Source organism: Schistocerca cancellata, chromosome 9, assembly GCF_023864275.1.
Source record: "Schistocerca cancellata isolate TAMUIC-IGC-003103 chromosome 9, iqSchCanc2.1, whole genome shotgun sequence".
Classification (NCBI taxonomy): Eukaryota; Metazoa; Arthropoda; class Insecta; order Orthoptera; family Acrididae; genus Schistocerca; species Schistocerca cancellata.
Window position 1 is genome coordinate 156,372,433 of NC_064634.1, and position 12,750 is coordinate 156,385,182.

Genomic DNA, 12,750 nt, shown 5'->3' on the forward strand with positions numbered 1-12,750 from the left:
AAAGACTGCGATGGAGCTCCGTATGCCACTGCAAACTGGCTGACACTGACGGCGGCGGTGCACAAATGCTGCGCAGCTAGCGCCATTCGACGGCCAACACCGCGGTTCCTGGTGTGTCCGCTGTGCCGTGCGTGTGATCATTGCTTGTACAGCCCTCTCGCAGTGTCCGGAGCAAGTATGGTGGGTCTGACACACCGGTGTCAATGTGTTCTTTTTTCCATTTCCAGGAGTGTATATACGCTGATTTCTGAAGTCATTTTATCCAGTGTAATATGACACTCCATTTCGGGGGGGGGGGGGGGGGCTATAGCCCCTTAGCCCCCATCCCCCTACTATTTTTGCGTGTGTACTCTTCTTAAATATAAATGAATGCAGTTCCTGATCCCGCCGAGTAAGCCGGCCGGAGTAGCCGAGCGGTTCTAGGCGCTACAGTCTGGAACCGCGCAACCGCTACGGTCCAATGTAAGAATCCTGCCTCGGGCATGGATGTGTGTGATGTCCTTCGGTTAGTTAGGTTTAAGTAGTTCTAAGTTCTAGGGGACTGATGACCTCAGAAGTTAAGTCCCATAGCACTCAGAGCCATTTTTGAACCCGCTGACTAATCAGAGACTAGAAACATTTCTTTCAGTGAACAGAAGAAGAATGTGGACTTTCAGACTCGAAAATATGGTCAGTATGTTGTCCATCGCTTTCTGGCTGACCACAAAAATAGTTTTCAGGCTCTCGTAAAAAGACGTCGCCGCCGTCTCAGATCAGATCATGTATCATTGCAGTGGCGGCCAGTTATCATGTGCCACGGCACACTGTAAATATCACACTAAAGTTATTTACCTTCGAATGCAAGTTGGGAATGGCATTAAAATTACACCATTTCTCTTTAAATGTGAGCTGTAACTCACACTAAAATTACACCATTTTCTTCCAATGAATGCTAGTTTGCAAATAAAACGGACGAAAACGTTTGTTGTTGCGCTCTCTCCGCGATAACTAGAAACGCTACGAACAATTCAGAGAAAAGGCGTAGCTGTCTCTTTCCTACTGCGCATGTTACGATGTGACGTCCCGTTCGGCGCTAAGAGTTGATGACCTCACAGTCCCAGTTCAGCATTTTTCTTTGAAATTGCTTGTAGCGTCCTGTGCAGATATACTTTTTTAAAGATTAGTTGACTTGACGGCACTGTGAATGAGTGGTGCAAAACGCAGATTAGTAATTTGGCGATCTATGTTTTATTATATTTCTCTTATTAATTAAAAATTTAAAAATAACGGTTCAGTTTATATACGTAAAATTTATATATTCCATTTACTTACGATTACTACCCTTGGAGTAAAAAGGCTATAGGTTAGATGGTGGTAAAACAAGCGAGTACACGAGGAAATCTAGTAGGCAAGTGTTTTCTGGAGATGACCTACTAATCGGCCTCTTTTCCAGCAGATCTGTGGAGAAGAAAGTGCAATTTAGAGAGTTAGGTGGATGTACTTCAAATGTAAATCTAACAACAGAGGGGCATGGGACGAGGCTCTCCTTTGGCCTATCTAACACTGAAAACATCGAAATACTCGTAAAATATTTTTATCAACAGAGGGGCATGGGACGAGGCTCTCCTTTGGCCTATCTAACACTGAAAACATCGAAATACTCGTAAAATATTTTTATCAGCTGCTTAACTATCCAGAAGCATTCCATCTACATCATACTCCGCTTGCCACCTAATGGTGTGTGACGGAGGGTACTTTTGTACCAGTAACTGAGTCTCCCAACCGTGTTCCACTTGCGAATGTCGCGTGGGAATAATGATTGTCGGTAAGCCTCTGTCAACCGTATCATCTTCACCTTTGCCTAGGTGTGTTGTGTCGTCACCCGGAGCCTTTGCTCTGCCGCGATTGGTCCGTTTGCTTTCAAATTTCGGAGGGCGCTGCGTTCTGTGGAGAGACCTGCTGACGACGAGAGTATCGAGTGCTGCTGCCGGAGTGAGACGGGGAGTTTTAGTTTCCGGTTGTGTGGCAGCGCAATGTTCCGGGAAAGGTGGTATAACTTCCTGTGAACGCACGTGATTGCTACGAGCGTGAGTACTCGGGGCGGCGGCAGTCGTTCTGGACGGGCTGTGTGATAAGGGAGCTCGGCGTGGAACTGTTGACGCGGCGTGTCCGCGTTGCTATGGAGGAACTGGGGCGATTGACATAACTCGAGTTGGTGCTGGTTGCAACCTGTCGCCGAATGCTTGTCTGCCTTCTGGACTAACGAGAGTTGCTGTTATGCCCTATGTGGACGATTCGCCACGTTGGTGAAGTATCTAGTTGTTCTGCTGGTCTGTACTAGAGTCCTGCATGACCGAGTAAGCGAGCACAAAATACAAGATGGGGCGAGCACACCCTAACTGGATAGGCTGCCCGCACTAGTTCTAGTGACCGAGCATAGAAGCCGTGACCGAATACGTAGCACGCAACTTCAAACACATTACACGTGTCATTATCCGTGTGAGACTACAGCCAGTACGGGCTTCTCATTTGTGGTGTCTCTCTCTCTCTCTCTCTCTCTCTCTCTCTCTCTCTCTGCAATTATGCAGTGCGAGGAAAGCAGTGCAGTAAGACGTAAGATTGAAATCAATGTTTACACATTGAAGAGACGGGAAGGTCTAAAAAGCCAAGTACGGAGCATATTTTTGGTGGTTGTAGACGAAAACAGTGCGTCTACTGGATACGTATCGTGCATTAACTGCTCCACATTATTGTGTTTCCAATCGGGAACCACTCTTTTAAAGAAACACATTTGCAAGAAACCTCACAAACATACAGCTCCTTCAGGAATACCGGCAGTAATAAAAAATAGTATTACAGCAAAGTGTGTTGCAATGTGTGCTAAAGATATGAGACCTTTTAATGCTGTTTGCGGTGAAGGTTTCAGAGAACTAGGCCAAGAATTAATACATCTAGGTGCGCATTATGGAAAAGTTAACGTGGCAGATGTCATGCCTCATCCCTCTACTATAAGCACACATGTCAAAGAACAAGCTGATGCGATACGAAACAGTATAATGCCTTCTGTTATTGCGGAAGTTATTAATAAAACATGTGCTGCGATAGTTGATATGTGGACTGATTCGCATAATCAGGTGCACTATTTGACGCTTACATCTCATTACATTAACACAGATTAGTCTCTTCTGATCAATGTTTTATTTACAACAAAATTCCCGGACGTTAGGAAGACGGGAGTAAATATTATAAAAGAAAGTGCTCTATGAATTTAGCTGTGTAAACGTTACTTTTGTATTAAAAGAAAGAGAGAGAGAGAGAGAGAGAGACAGAAATAGAGAGAGAGAGAGAGAGAGAGAGAGAGGCGTTGGATTTGCACAATACGGTGCAGCGAGCCGGGGTCAGGCGAGGTGAGACGTCAGCGGTGACCGGTGATGCTCGGTTATCCGCGTGTCCGGAATCCGGTCATCAGACATGGGGCGAATACGTGACCGAGCCGAGTCGTATGGGGCCGGACAAGAGCGGCTCGGTCCCCCCGTCAACAGGCGAGCCGTGACCGGTCAAACATGGAGCGTTGCAGCACTCTAGTCTGTACCATATTGCTAAAGCAGGCAATGCTAGCACAGCTGATTGTAAATTTTTCCTTGTGGTGAGTGCTAACTCACTAACTTCAACCATTCTCAAATATTTATTACTACCGATATTCTGGCCCTTCAGGCCGAGTGGTGACGTCACTACCCGTTTTTGGTTATTTTATCTTGTTAGCTTGTTTCATAAAAAAAAACCTTTGGTATACGAATTTGTCTTTTGGTCTTTACTGCTCCTTTGGACGAAGTAAATTAACTGTTGGTTTTGCATCCTTGTAGCATTATCAAAACAGCATTTGTGGTTATATTTGATTGGCCCTTCTGGCTGAATGATTCAAGTCATTCCTTTCAGTAACTTATTGGTTCAAATGGCTCTGAGCACTATGGGACTTAACATCTGAGGTCATCAGTCCCCTAGAACTTAGAACTACGTAAACCTAACTAACCTAAGGACATCACACACATCCATGCCCGAGGCAGGATTCGAACCTGCGACCGCAGCGGTCGCGCGGTTCCAGACTGAAGCGCCTAGAACTGCTCAGCCACTCCGGCCGGCTCAGTAACTTATTGTATTGGTCAATAATTAATCAAAAGTGTTGGGTCCTTCAGACCGTGATTATCTCTTATGTTGAATCTTAAGGTTGTCATTCTGACATTACAGTTGTGAATGTTCAGCGGCCCTTCAGGACTGGAGTTTAAAAAATTTTGTGTTTTGTGATATATATGTATGTATGTATTTGTATATGTATTTGTACCAGTAAACAAGTGTTTTTTGATGTTTAATAAAATTAAATTGTGTTTGAAACTGTAACCTCATTTGGGTCTACGCTTTCACTCCCTGCAGCCTTTGAGCTCTGCTTACCTTACGTTTTGGTTAAGTTTTCCTATACCACGACGCATCACTCTGTATTGGCTGTAATTTCTCGAATTTTCTCTTCATGGTCATTACGCGAGAGGTATGTAGGGGGGAAGTAGTATATTGTCCTACTCTTCCCGGAAAGTGCTCTCTCGAAATTTCAGTTGTAAATCTTTCCGTGATGTACAGGGCCTCTCTTGTAACATCTGCCAATGGAGTTTGTTGAGCATCTCCGTAACGCTCTGGTGCCAACTAAACAATCCCGTGACGAAGCATGCCGCTCTTCGTTGCATCTGCTCTCTCTCTTCTATCAGACCTGTCTGGTAGGGATCCCAAATAGATGAACAATACTCAAGAATGGGTCGAACAAGCTCCGTACAAGCCACTTCCTTCGTGGGTGAGTTACATTTCCTTAAGATTCTTCCTATGAATCTGAATCTGGCATCTGCTTTTCCCAATAGTTGTGTAAAGGATGAGCCAGACAATAAGGGATTTTACTTTATTACATGAGCCTCAAACCGGTAACTTCATTTTTCCATTGTGGTCAAGCCACGGCCGGCAGTGTTAGCTGCCTGTAAATTCTTTCGTCCCACGGTTTAGTAACAGGAAGTCAGCACCGATGAAGGGCACCTTGTTCACGCGCCTCTCTCGTGTGCTGACGAGGTAACGCCACCCCAGGCGTCGCTTAGCAGGCAACGCTCTGGAAAGTTCCATGCCGCCCGCACGGTTTGCTCGGTCCTGACCAATCAGGGCGGAGGAAGCCGCGTGGTGCGTCGAATATACCCGGCCGCCCGTCGCCGGGCTCGCTCTCTTGTATTCTTGCTCACCTGCGAGTCGGATGCGCGCCCAGTAGCATCGAACGTCTCCCGCTTCTCCCGGTGCTGCGGCACTGTGGACTTAGTTTTGGCAGACAACCACTTTCGGTAGCTTCGCGAATAATGTTCGCCAAATTGTAAGCTCTGGCTCACCCTCACCTCCCTAGGCCTATGTAGCCCCTTTTCATCGTGCTTTAGCCAATAAATGGCCTTTCTCTAAAAATTAGCCTATTATTCCACAACGCCCACCGCCTGCCCATACCCGCCATCCTGTACAGTTGTTTTATGTGGTCATTCCGCTTAAGGTCCCTCCAGATAGTTGCTCCTAGATATTTTACGGCAGATGCCGTTTCCAGCGGTTTGTCATCAATAGCGTAGCTGCACAGTAGTGGATCTCTTTTCCTATCGATAAGCTCTAACACTCATACATTCATGAAAATCTAGAAGAATATTTACCCCCAACTAGCGAAGAAACTGAAGAAGTACTTTAAAACCTTATAAAGGTACTTGGCGGAGACTCTATTACAGCAGAACCTTTGAAATTGTCTCTACCAAAAATAAGAAAAATGAGCTAAAATTAATCTTTGGGAAATCTAGGACAACATAAAAACTACAAGGAGAGTGGAAAGTGACCTTGACATATCTACCGGATAAGGAAGGCAATAAACAAGATGTTAACAACAACAGAGGAATTTTATTACAATCATTTCCTTGTAACGTATTTTCCAAGACCATGTTAAACAGAAACATCACTGGAGAGTAATTTAGGTGAATATCCGGGTTTTTTTTAGGTAAGAGAGATCATGTTCTGAACCAATATTTAATCTGAAGTCAATCATTTGGCAGAGATTATTGTGTTGAAAATTGTGTGTAGAATATTACGCAAGAGTAGAGAATGAGGAATTTTTAAAGCACCGTCGTCATAAACATATCTTCATAGAACAGTGAATATGTTCTTCAAGAACAAGGTTCCACAAATTGCCAGTCGCCCATTTTTTCCAAAAACCCTTTATTGTATTAAAACACAATGAATTACAATTTTATACAAAAGCTCATCCAAACTCTATCACTATCAAACTATTCTTCAAATTTTTACGTTAATGAAAGAATTACTTTTAAAAAATAAAATAAACAATAAAATAAGAGGCAATGTCGATCAATATTCGTACCCCCAGCATGAACCGATTTTAACTTACATGACCGCCCAGAAGCGGTATTGGGAAATCGATTTACGAAATCCGCTTTTGGGAGACCCAAGTAAACGGGTTGTTAGAATAGCGGATAAAAACGTCACCAGATTTTAATCAGTTTCAAGACAAGACGGCAACGTACAGACGAAACAATCAAGACAGTTAATCAAGAATTAAATGCCAAACAAACGAAATGTATCGTACTAAAGTGACTGTAATTTTTATCGCGAGAATGAATTATTGGATCAAGACCCATATTGGAGATACTACATTCAGATCTCACTAGACCGCGGGACGAGCGAAAGCTATGACTGAAATCTTTTATTTATTTATTATTTGGCGTAGTTATGCATGAACCGCACCCTAGAAGATATTTCAGTCCGTGTTTCACAGTTATTTTTGTTATTAAAATCAATTTATTATTAAAATATAAGGCATGTCTTTGTGATAGTACCAACAAAAATCGCTAGATTGCAGGCCGATGAAAAGGTCGAACAGAACGCGAGATTTCGCGAACTGTAACGTAAGCTGTTCGAACATCTACATCTACATCTACATCTACGTCCATACTCCGCAAGCCACCTGACGGTGTGTGGCGGAGGGTACCTTCAGTACCTCTATCGGTTCTCCCTTCTATTCCAGTCTCGTATTGTTCGTGGAAAGAAGGATTGTCGGTATGCCTCTGTGTGGGCTCTAATCTCTCTGATTTTATCCTCATGGTCTCTTCGTGAGATATACGTAGGAGGGAGCAATATACTGCTTGACTCTTCGGTGAAGGTATGTTCTCGAAACTTTGACAAAAGCCCGTACCGAGCTACTGAGCGTCTCTCCTGCAGAGTCTTCCACTGGAGTTTATCTATCATCTCCGTAACGCTTTCGCGATTACTAAATGATCCTGTAACGAAGCGCGCTGCTCTCCGTTGGATCTTCTCTATGTCTTGTATCAACCCTATCTGGTACGAATCCCACACTGCTGAGCAGTATTCAAGCAGTGGGCGAACAAGCGTACTGTAACCTACTTCCTTTGTTTTCGGATTGCATTTCCTTAGGATTCTTCCAATGAATCTCAGTCTGGCATATGCTTTACCGACAATCAACATTATATGATCATTCCATTTTAAATCACTCCTAATGCGTACTCCCAGATAATTTATGGTATTAACTGCTTCCAGTTGCTGACCTGCTATTTTGTAGCTAAATGATAAAGGATCTATCTTTCTGTGTATTCGCAGCACATTACACTTGTCTACATTGAGATTCAGTTGCCATTCCCTGCACCATGCGTCAATTCGCTGCAGATCCTCCTGCATTTCAGTACAATTTTCCATTGTTACAACCTCTCGATACACCACAGCATCATCTGCAAAAAGCCTCAGTGAACTTCCGATGTCATCCACCAGGTCATTTATGTATATTGTGAACAGCAACGGTCCTATGACACTCCCCTGCGGCACACCTGAAATTACTCTTACTTCGGAAGACTTCTCTCCATTGAGAATAACATGCTGCGTCCTGTTATCTAGGAACTCCTCAATCCAATCACACAATTGGTCTGATAGTCCATATGCTCTTACTTTGTTCATTAAACGACTGTGGGGAACTGTATCGAACGCCTTGCGGAAGTCAAGAAACACGGCATCTACCTGTGAACCCGTGTCTATGGCCCTCTGAGTCTCGTGGACGAATAGCGCGAGCTGGGTTTCACATGACCGTCTTTTTCGAAACCCATGCTGATTCCTACAGAGTAGATTTCTAGTCTCCAAAAAAGTCATTATACTCGAACACAATACGTGTTCCAAAATTCTACAACTGATCGACGTTAGAGATATAGGTCTATAGTTCCGCACATCTGTTCGACGTCCCTTCTTGAAAACGGGGATGACCTGTGCCCTTTTCCAATCCTTTGGAACGCTACGCTCTTCTAGAGACCTACGGTACACCGCTGCAAGAAGGGGGGCAAGTTCCTTCGCGTACTCTGTGTAAAATTGAACTGGTATCCCATCAGGTCCAGAGGCCTTTCCTCTTTTGAGCGATTTTAATTGTTTCTCTATCCCTCTGTCGTCTATTTCGATATCTACCATTTTGTCATCTGTGCGACAATCTAGAGAAGGAACTACAGTGCAATCTTCCTCTGTGAAACAACTTTGGAAAAAGACATTAAGTATTTCGGCCTTTAGCCTGTCATCCTCTGTTTCAGTACCATTTTGGTCACAGAGTGTCTGGACATTTTGTTTTGATCCACCTACCGCTTTGACATAAGACCAAAATTTCTTAGGATTTTCTGCCAAGTCAGTACATAGAACTTTACTTCCGAATTCATTGAACGCCTCTCGCATAGCTCTCTTCACACTACATTTCGCTTCGCGTAATTTTTGTTTGTCTGCAAGGCTTTGGCTATGTTTATGTTTGCTGTGAAGTTCCCTTTGCTTCCGGAGCAGTTTTCTAACTCGGTTGTTGTACCACGGTGGCTCTTTTCCATCTCTTACGATCTTGCTTGGCACATACTCATCTAACGCATATTGTACGATGGTTTTGAACTTTGTCCACTGATCCTCAACACTATCTGTACTTGAGACAAAACTTTTGTGTTGAGCCAACAGGTACTCCGAAATCTGCTTTTTGTCACTTTTTCTAAACAGAAAAATCTTCCTACCCTTTTTAATATTCCTATTTACGGCTGAAATCATCGATGCCGTAACCGCTTTATGATCGCTGATTCCCTGTTCTGCGTTAACTTTTTCAAATAGTTCGGGTCTGTTTGTCACCAGAAGGTCTAATATGTTATCGCCACGAGTCGGTTCTCTGTTTAACTGCTCAAGGTAGTTTTCAGATAAAGCACTTAAAAAAATTTCACTGGATTCTTTGTCCCAACAGTTCTAGTCGTGTTCAAACACGGCCCTACACAAAATTTTAAAATTTAAATAGCTAGATTTCTATATGTAAAATTAATTCATTCAGTTTAATAACGATTACTACCATCGTAAGTCATAAGGCTATGGGCCACCACATTGTAGCAAACTGTACTGGAGATGCGAGAGCTCACCTTTGACACCCGGAACCTGCACCGAGCGGTGTAGCCACCGGCGGCCCGTACCACGAAAGTCACCCTCTTGGCCTTGCTGGAGAGAGAGGACGGCTCGCCATTGCCTGCCCGCTCGCAGCGCACCGCGTGGTTTCCCTGAGGCTCCTGTAAGTATGGGCGTTCTCATATTGATGATGATGATGATGTTTGGTTTGTGGGGCGCTCAACAGCGTGGTTATCAGCGCCCGTACAATTACCCAATCTTTGCTCAGTCCAATTGCGCCACTTTCCTGGATGATGATGAAATGATGAGGACAACACAAACACCCAGTCATCTCGAGGCAGGTGAAAATCCCTGACCCCGCCGGGAATCGAACCCGGGACCCCGTGCTCGGGAAGCGAGAACGCTACCGCGAGACCACGAGCGGCGGACCGTTCTCATATTAATTACACTTTTGTTTACCTCCTACGGTATCAGTACGGATACCCACTCTGCTTGACAATGACTATGGAGTAACTGACATTTGCTAAGAAACAACTGCCAATTGCTACGGAACAACGGACAATTGCAATGGAAAACCCGACCGATGACATCGGAAGACAATACAGGGGGAAGGACGTGTTAAATGCAGCGCAGCCTCTGCACGAACGCTCAGTATGCATCTGGCCACCAGTTATCGTGGAGAGAGGGGAACACGCTGTACACCACAGAATGTGCACGATATTCATCGGTATGGCCTAGGCGTTATTGTCTGGGTAGATATTACGCACAATGTCCGAACACCGCTGCATATCTTTGTGCAAGGTACCGTTACAGCAAAGCGATATTGCTGGGAGATTATTCTGGCTCATCTCCATCTATTTGTGGGAGCGGTAGATCCCGACTTTCTGTTTATAGACGAAAATGGCCGTCTGCTGTGGTGTCGGACACTTAGGAAAGTGAAGAACACATAGGAAAGTGAAGATATTGAACGTAAGTAATTGCCTGCCTATTGTCCGGATCTAAACCCTATACAGCATGCCTGGGATGTTCCTTTCAGATGTGTTTCTCAACTAACACCCTCTCCCCGAACCGCGCAAGAACTGAAAACCGCCTTGAGAGAAGTGAGGGACAATACCCAAGAACTCATCAACAGTTCGGTAGCCAGCATTAATTACGGATGCAAAATTTGAATTAGTGCCGGAGGAGGACATATTCCTCACTAAGAGTGCAATATTGGGAGTGTGAACTGTGTCACACATAAACGTTATTTATGTCAATTATCCTGATTTCCTATGTGGTGAAATCTGTACTATTTTTCGTTACAAATACAACACTCTACCTCTATTATGTGTGTACTGTGATTCATGTTGCCATCATTGCCTTTGATTAGTTTTGTCCAACAATGACTCCGTTCCTTATCTGTTGTCAAGCAGTGTAACTGGCTATTCAGTAATTTCATGGTATTTTAAGAAATATCACTACTGGTATCCAAAGTATGAAATAGTGCTTGTGAAAATAGTCTTCCACCTTAGTTTAATGAAAATTAAATTTTGTGCAGTATCTGTGCAGCAAACAGGAAACAGAAGTGCAGTAGTGAAAATTATATGCCATGTGCGTAACATGTGCAGCAGCCGACAAACATATCAGATTTCAGCAACATGTGCCTGCAATATTAACTTCACTGACGGAAAAAGTGTTACACCAACAACAACTTGGCCGCATACCACCAAATTGGGACTTCAGTATATTCATGCCTGTACGAGATGCTGATCAGAATTTCATCCAACTTCTTCTTAGATTCTTAGCGATAAGGTTGATTAGCAGCAGCTCGCCATACATTCCTCTCTTTACACAGTGTGACCATAACTGTTGAAGTGCAATACAAGAAAGACCAGCACCAACGTAGTTCAACAGTTCGGGTCGAACTGCGCAACTAATAGTGCTACCTGTTCTTCTACATATTTGAAATGACAGTATTTGAAGTCTGCGCAAAGTCTCATGTATTTGTATCTAAAATGATATGCATTTCTGTTTTGTCCTTGACTATTATTGTTTTAGAACTGACTTTTATTAGAAATAAGGTTCGGTAAAATTTATAACATAGCATCTATTACTTTTGTCTATCTATAATAGGTCATCAGATGGTGGCTTAAACCCGAAACGCGTGATAACAGTTAACAAACAAATTCAGAGAAAACTACCGACTATTTTAAGCAATCAAACAGCCTTTTTAGACGCTTTCCAATAATTATATTCGTAACGGTTGCATCCCTTTACAAAAACTTTCAGTCTGACTCAGAAGTGTTTATGACGTCATACCGTCTTAAGCAATTGTACAATGATTTAATTCTGTAGGTATATTATTCAGCGGCATATGTGGGTACCACCTTCGAATTTGGTTGTGAATAGGATTAGTGGCAGAGAAGTAACAAATTTAAACGTAACGCATGATGCGGCAATTTTTCACGCATCTCAGTGTTTATGACGTCATATCTCCTGAACTATGGGTCGCATAATGATATAATTCTGCAGGTACAATCACTGCTGTATGTGAATACTGTCTGAAAAATGTGTCACGAATTCAGTTAATAATAAAGAAGTAATAAATTAAAACGCCATGCCTGATGCGGCAATGTTATTGCATGAACAGCGCAAATGTAGCACACGATAAACTGTTTTCCTTTCATCATTTTTTGTGGCTGTCAGCGAGAAAAAGCTTGAAAAGGATTGAGATTACGTGTAAAGCTTGTTCCTAGTCAGTAAGTGCTCTCATTTTCAAATACTGTATGAATAAAGTCTGGGAAACTGCGCGTCGTGGGTTACACTACCTTTTTCATCCCCAGACTCCGTCTCTTTGATATGCAGGTAGTTCTTACCGCCACAGCGATTCTCTGCAGACAATAAGTGATATGTGTACCAAGTTTGGTTGAAAACGGTCCAGTGGTTTAGAAGTATGAGCCGAAACATTATGTCCACCTGCTTAATAGTATGTTGTTCCACTTTTCAAACACAGTTCAGCAAAGATTTTACTCTGCATGGGTTCTACAAGTCCTTGACAAGATTCCAGAAGTATGTGGCATAGACGTCTGCGAACAGGTCAAGCAATTCCCGCAAATCACAGGATGGTGTTTTATGGACACGCAGCTGGCACCCGACACGTGCTCCAGAGGAAACAGATCAGGCACATTTTTTGTCCGAGATGTCAATATGAGTTCACTGCAATGCCCTTCAAACCACCGTAGCGCGATTCTGACCTTGCAGAACGGACACTTATCGTGCTGGGAAGATGTCATCGCCCTAGGGGGAGACTTCAAACATGAA

At 43.5% G+C, this 12,750-nt stretch overlaps 1 protein-coding gene across 1 annotated transcript in view; it reads right to left on the reverse strand.

Annotated features, from left to right (window-relative positions):
* The window catches only part of LOC126100936 (uncharacterized), a 59,068-nt gene that overhangs the window by 14,064 nt on the left and 32,254 nt on the right, over positions 1 to 12,750 (reverse strand). The window contains exon 3 of the mRNA XM_049911600.1: positions 9,468 to 9,611. Coding sequence (XP_049767557.1) covers positions 9,468 to 9,611 — 144 coding nt within the window. The remainder of the gene's footprint in view (positions 1 to 9,467; positions 9,612 to 12,750) is intronic.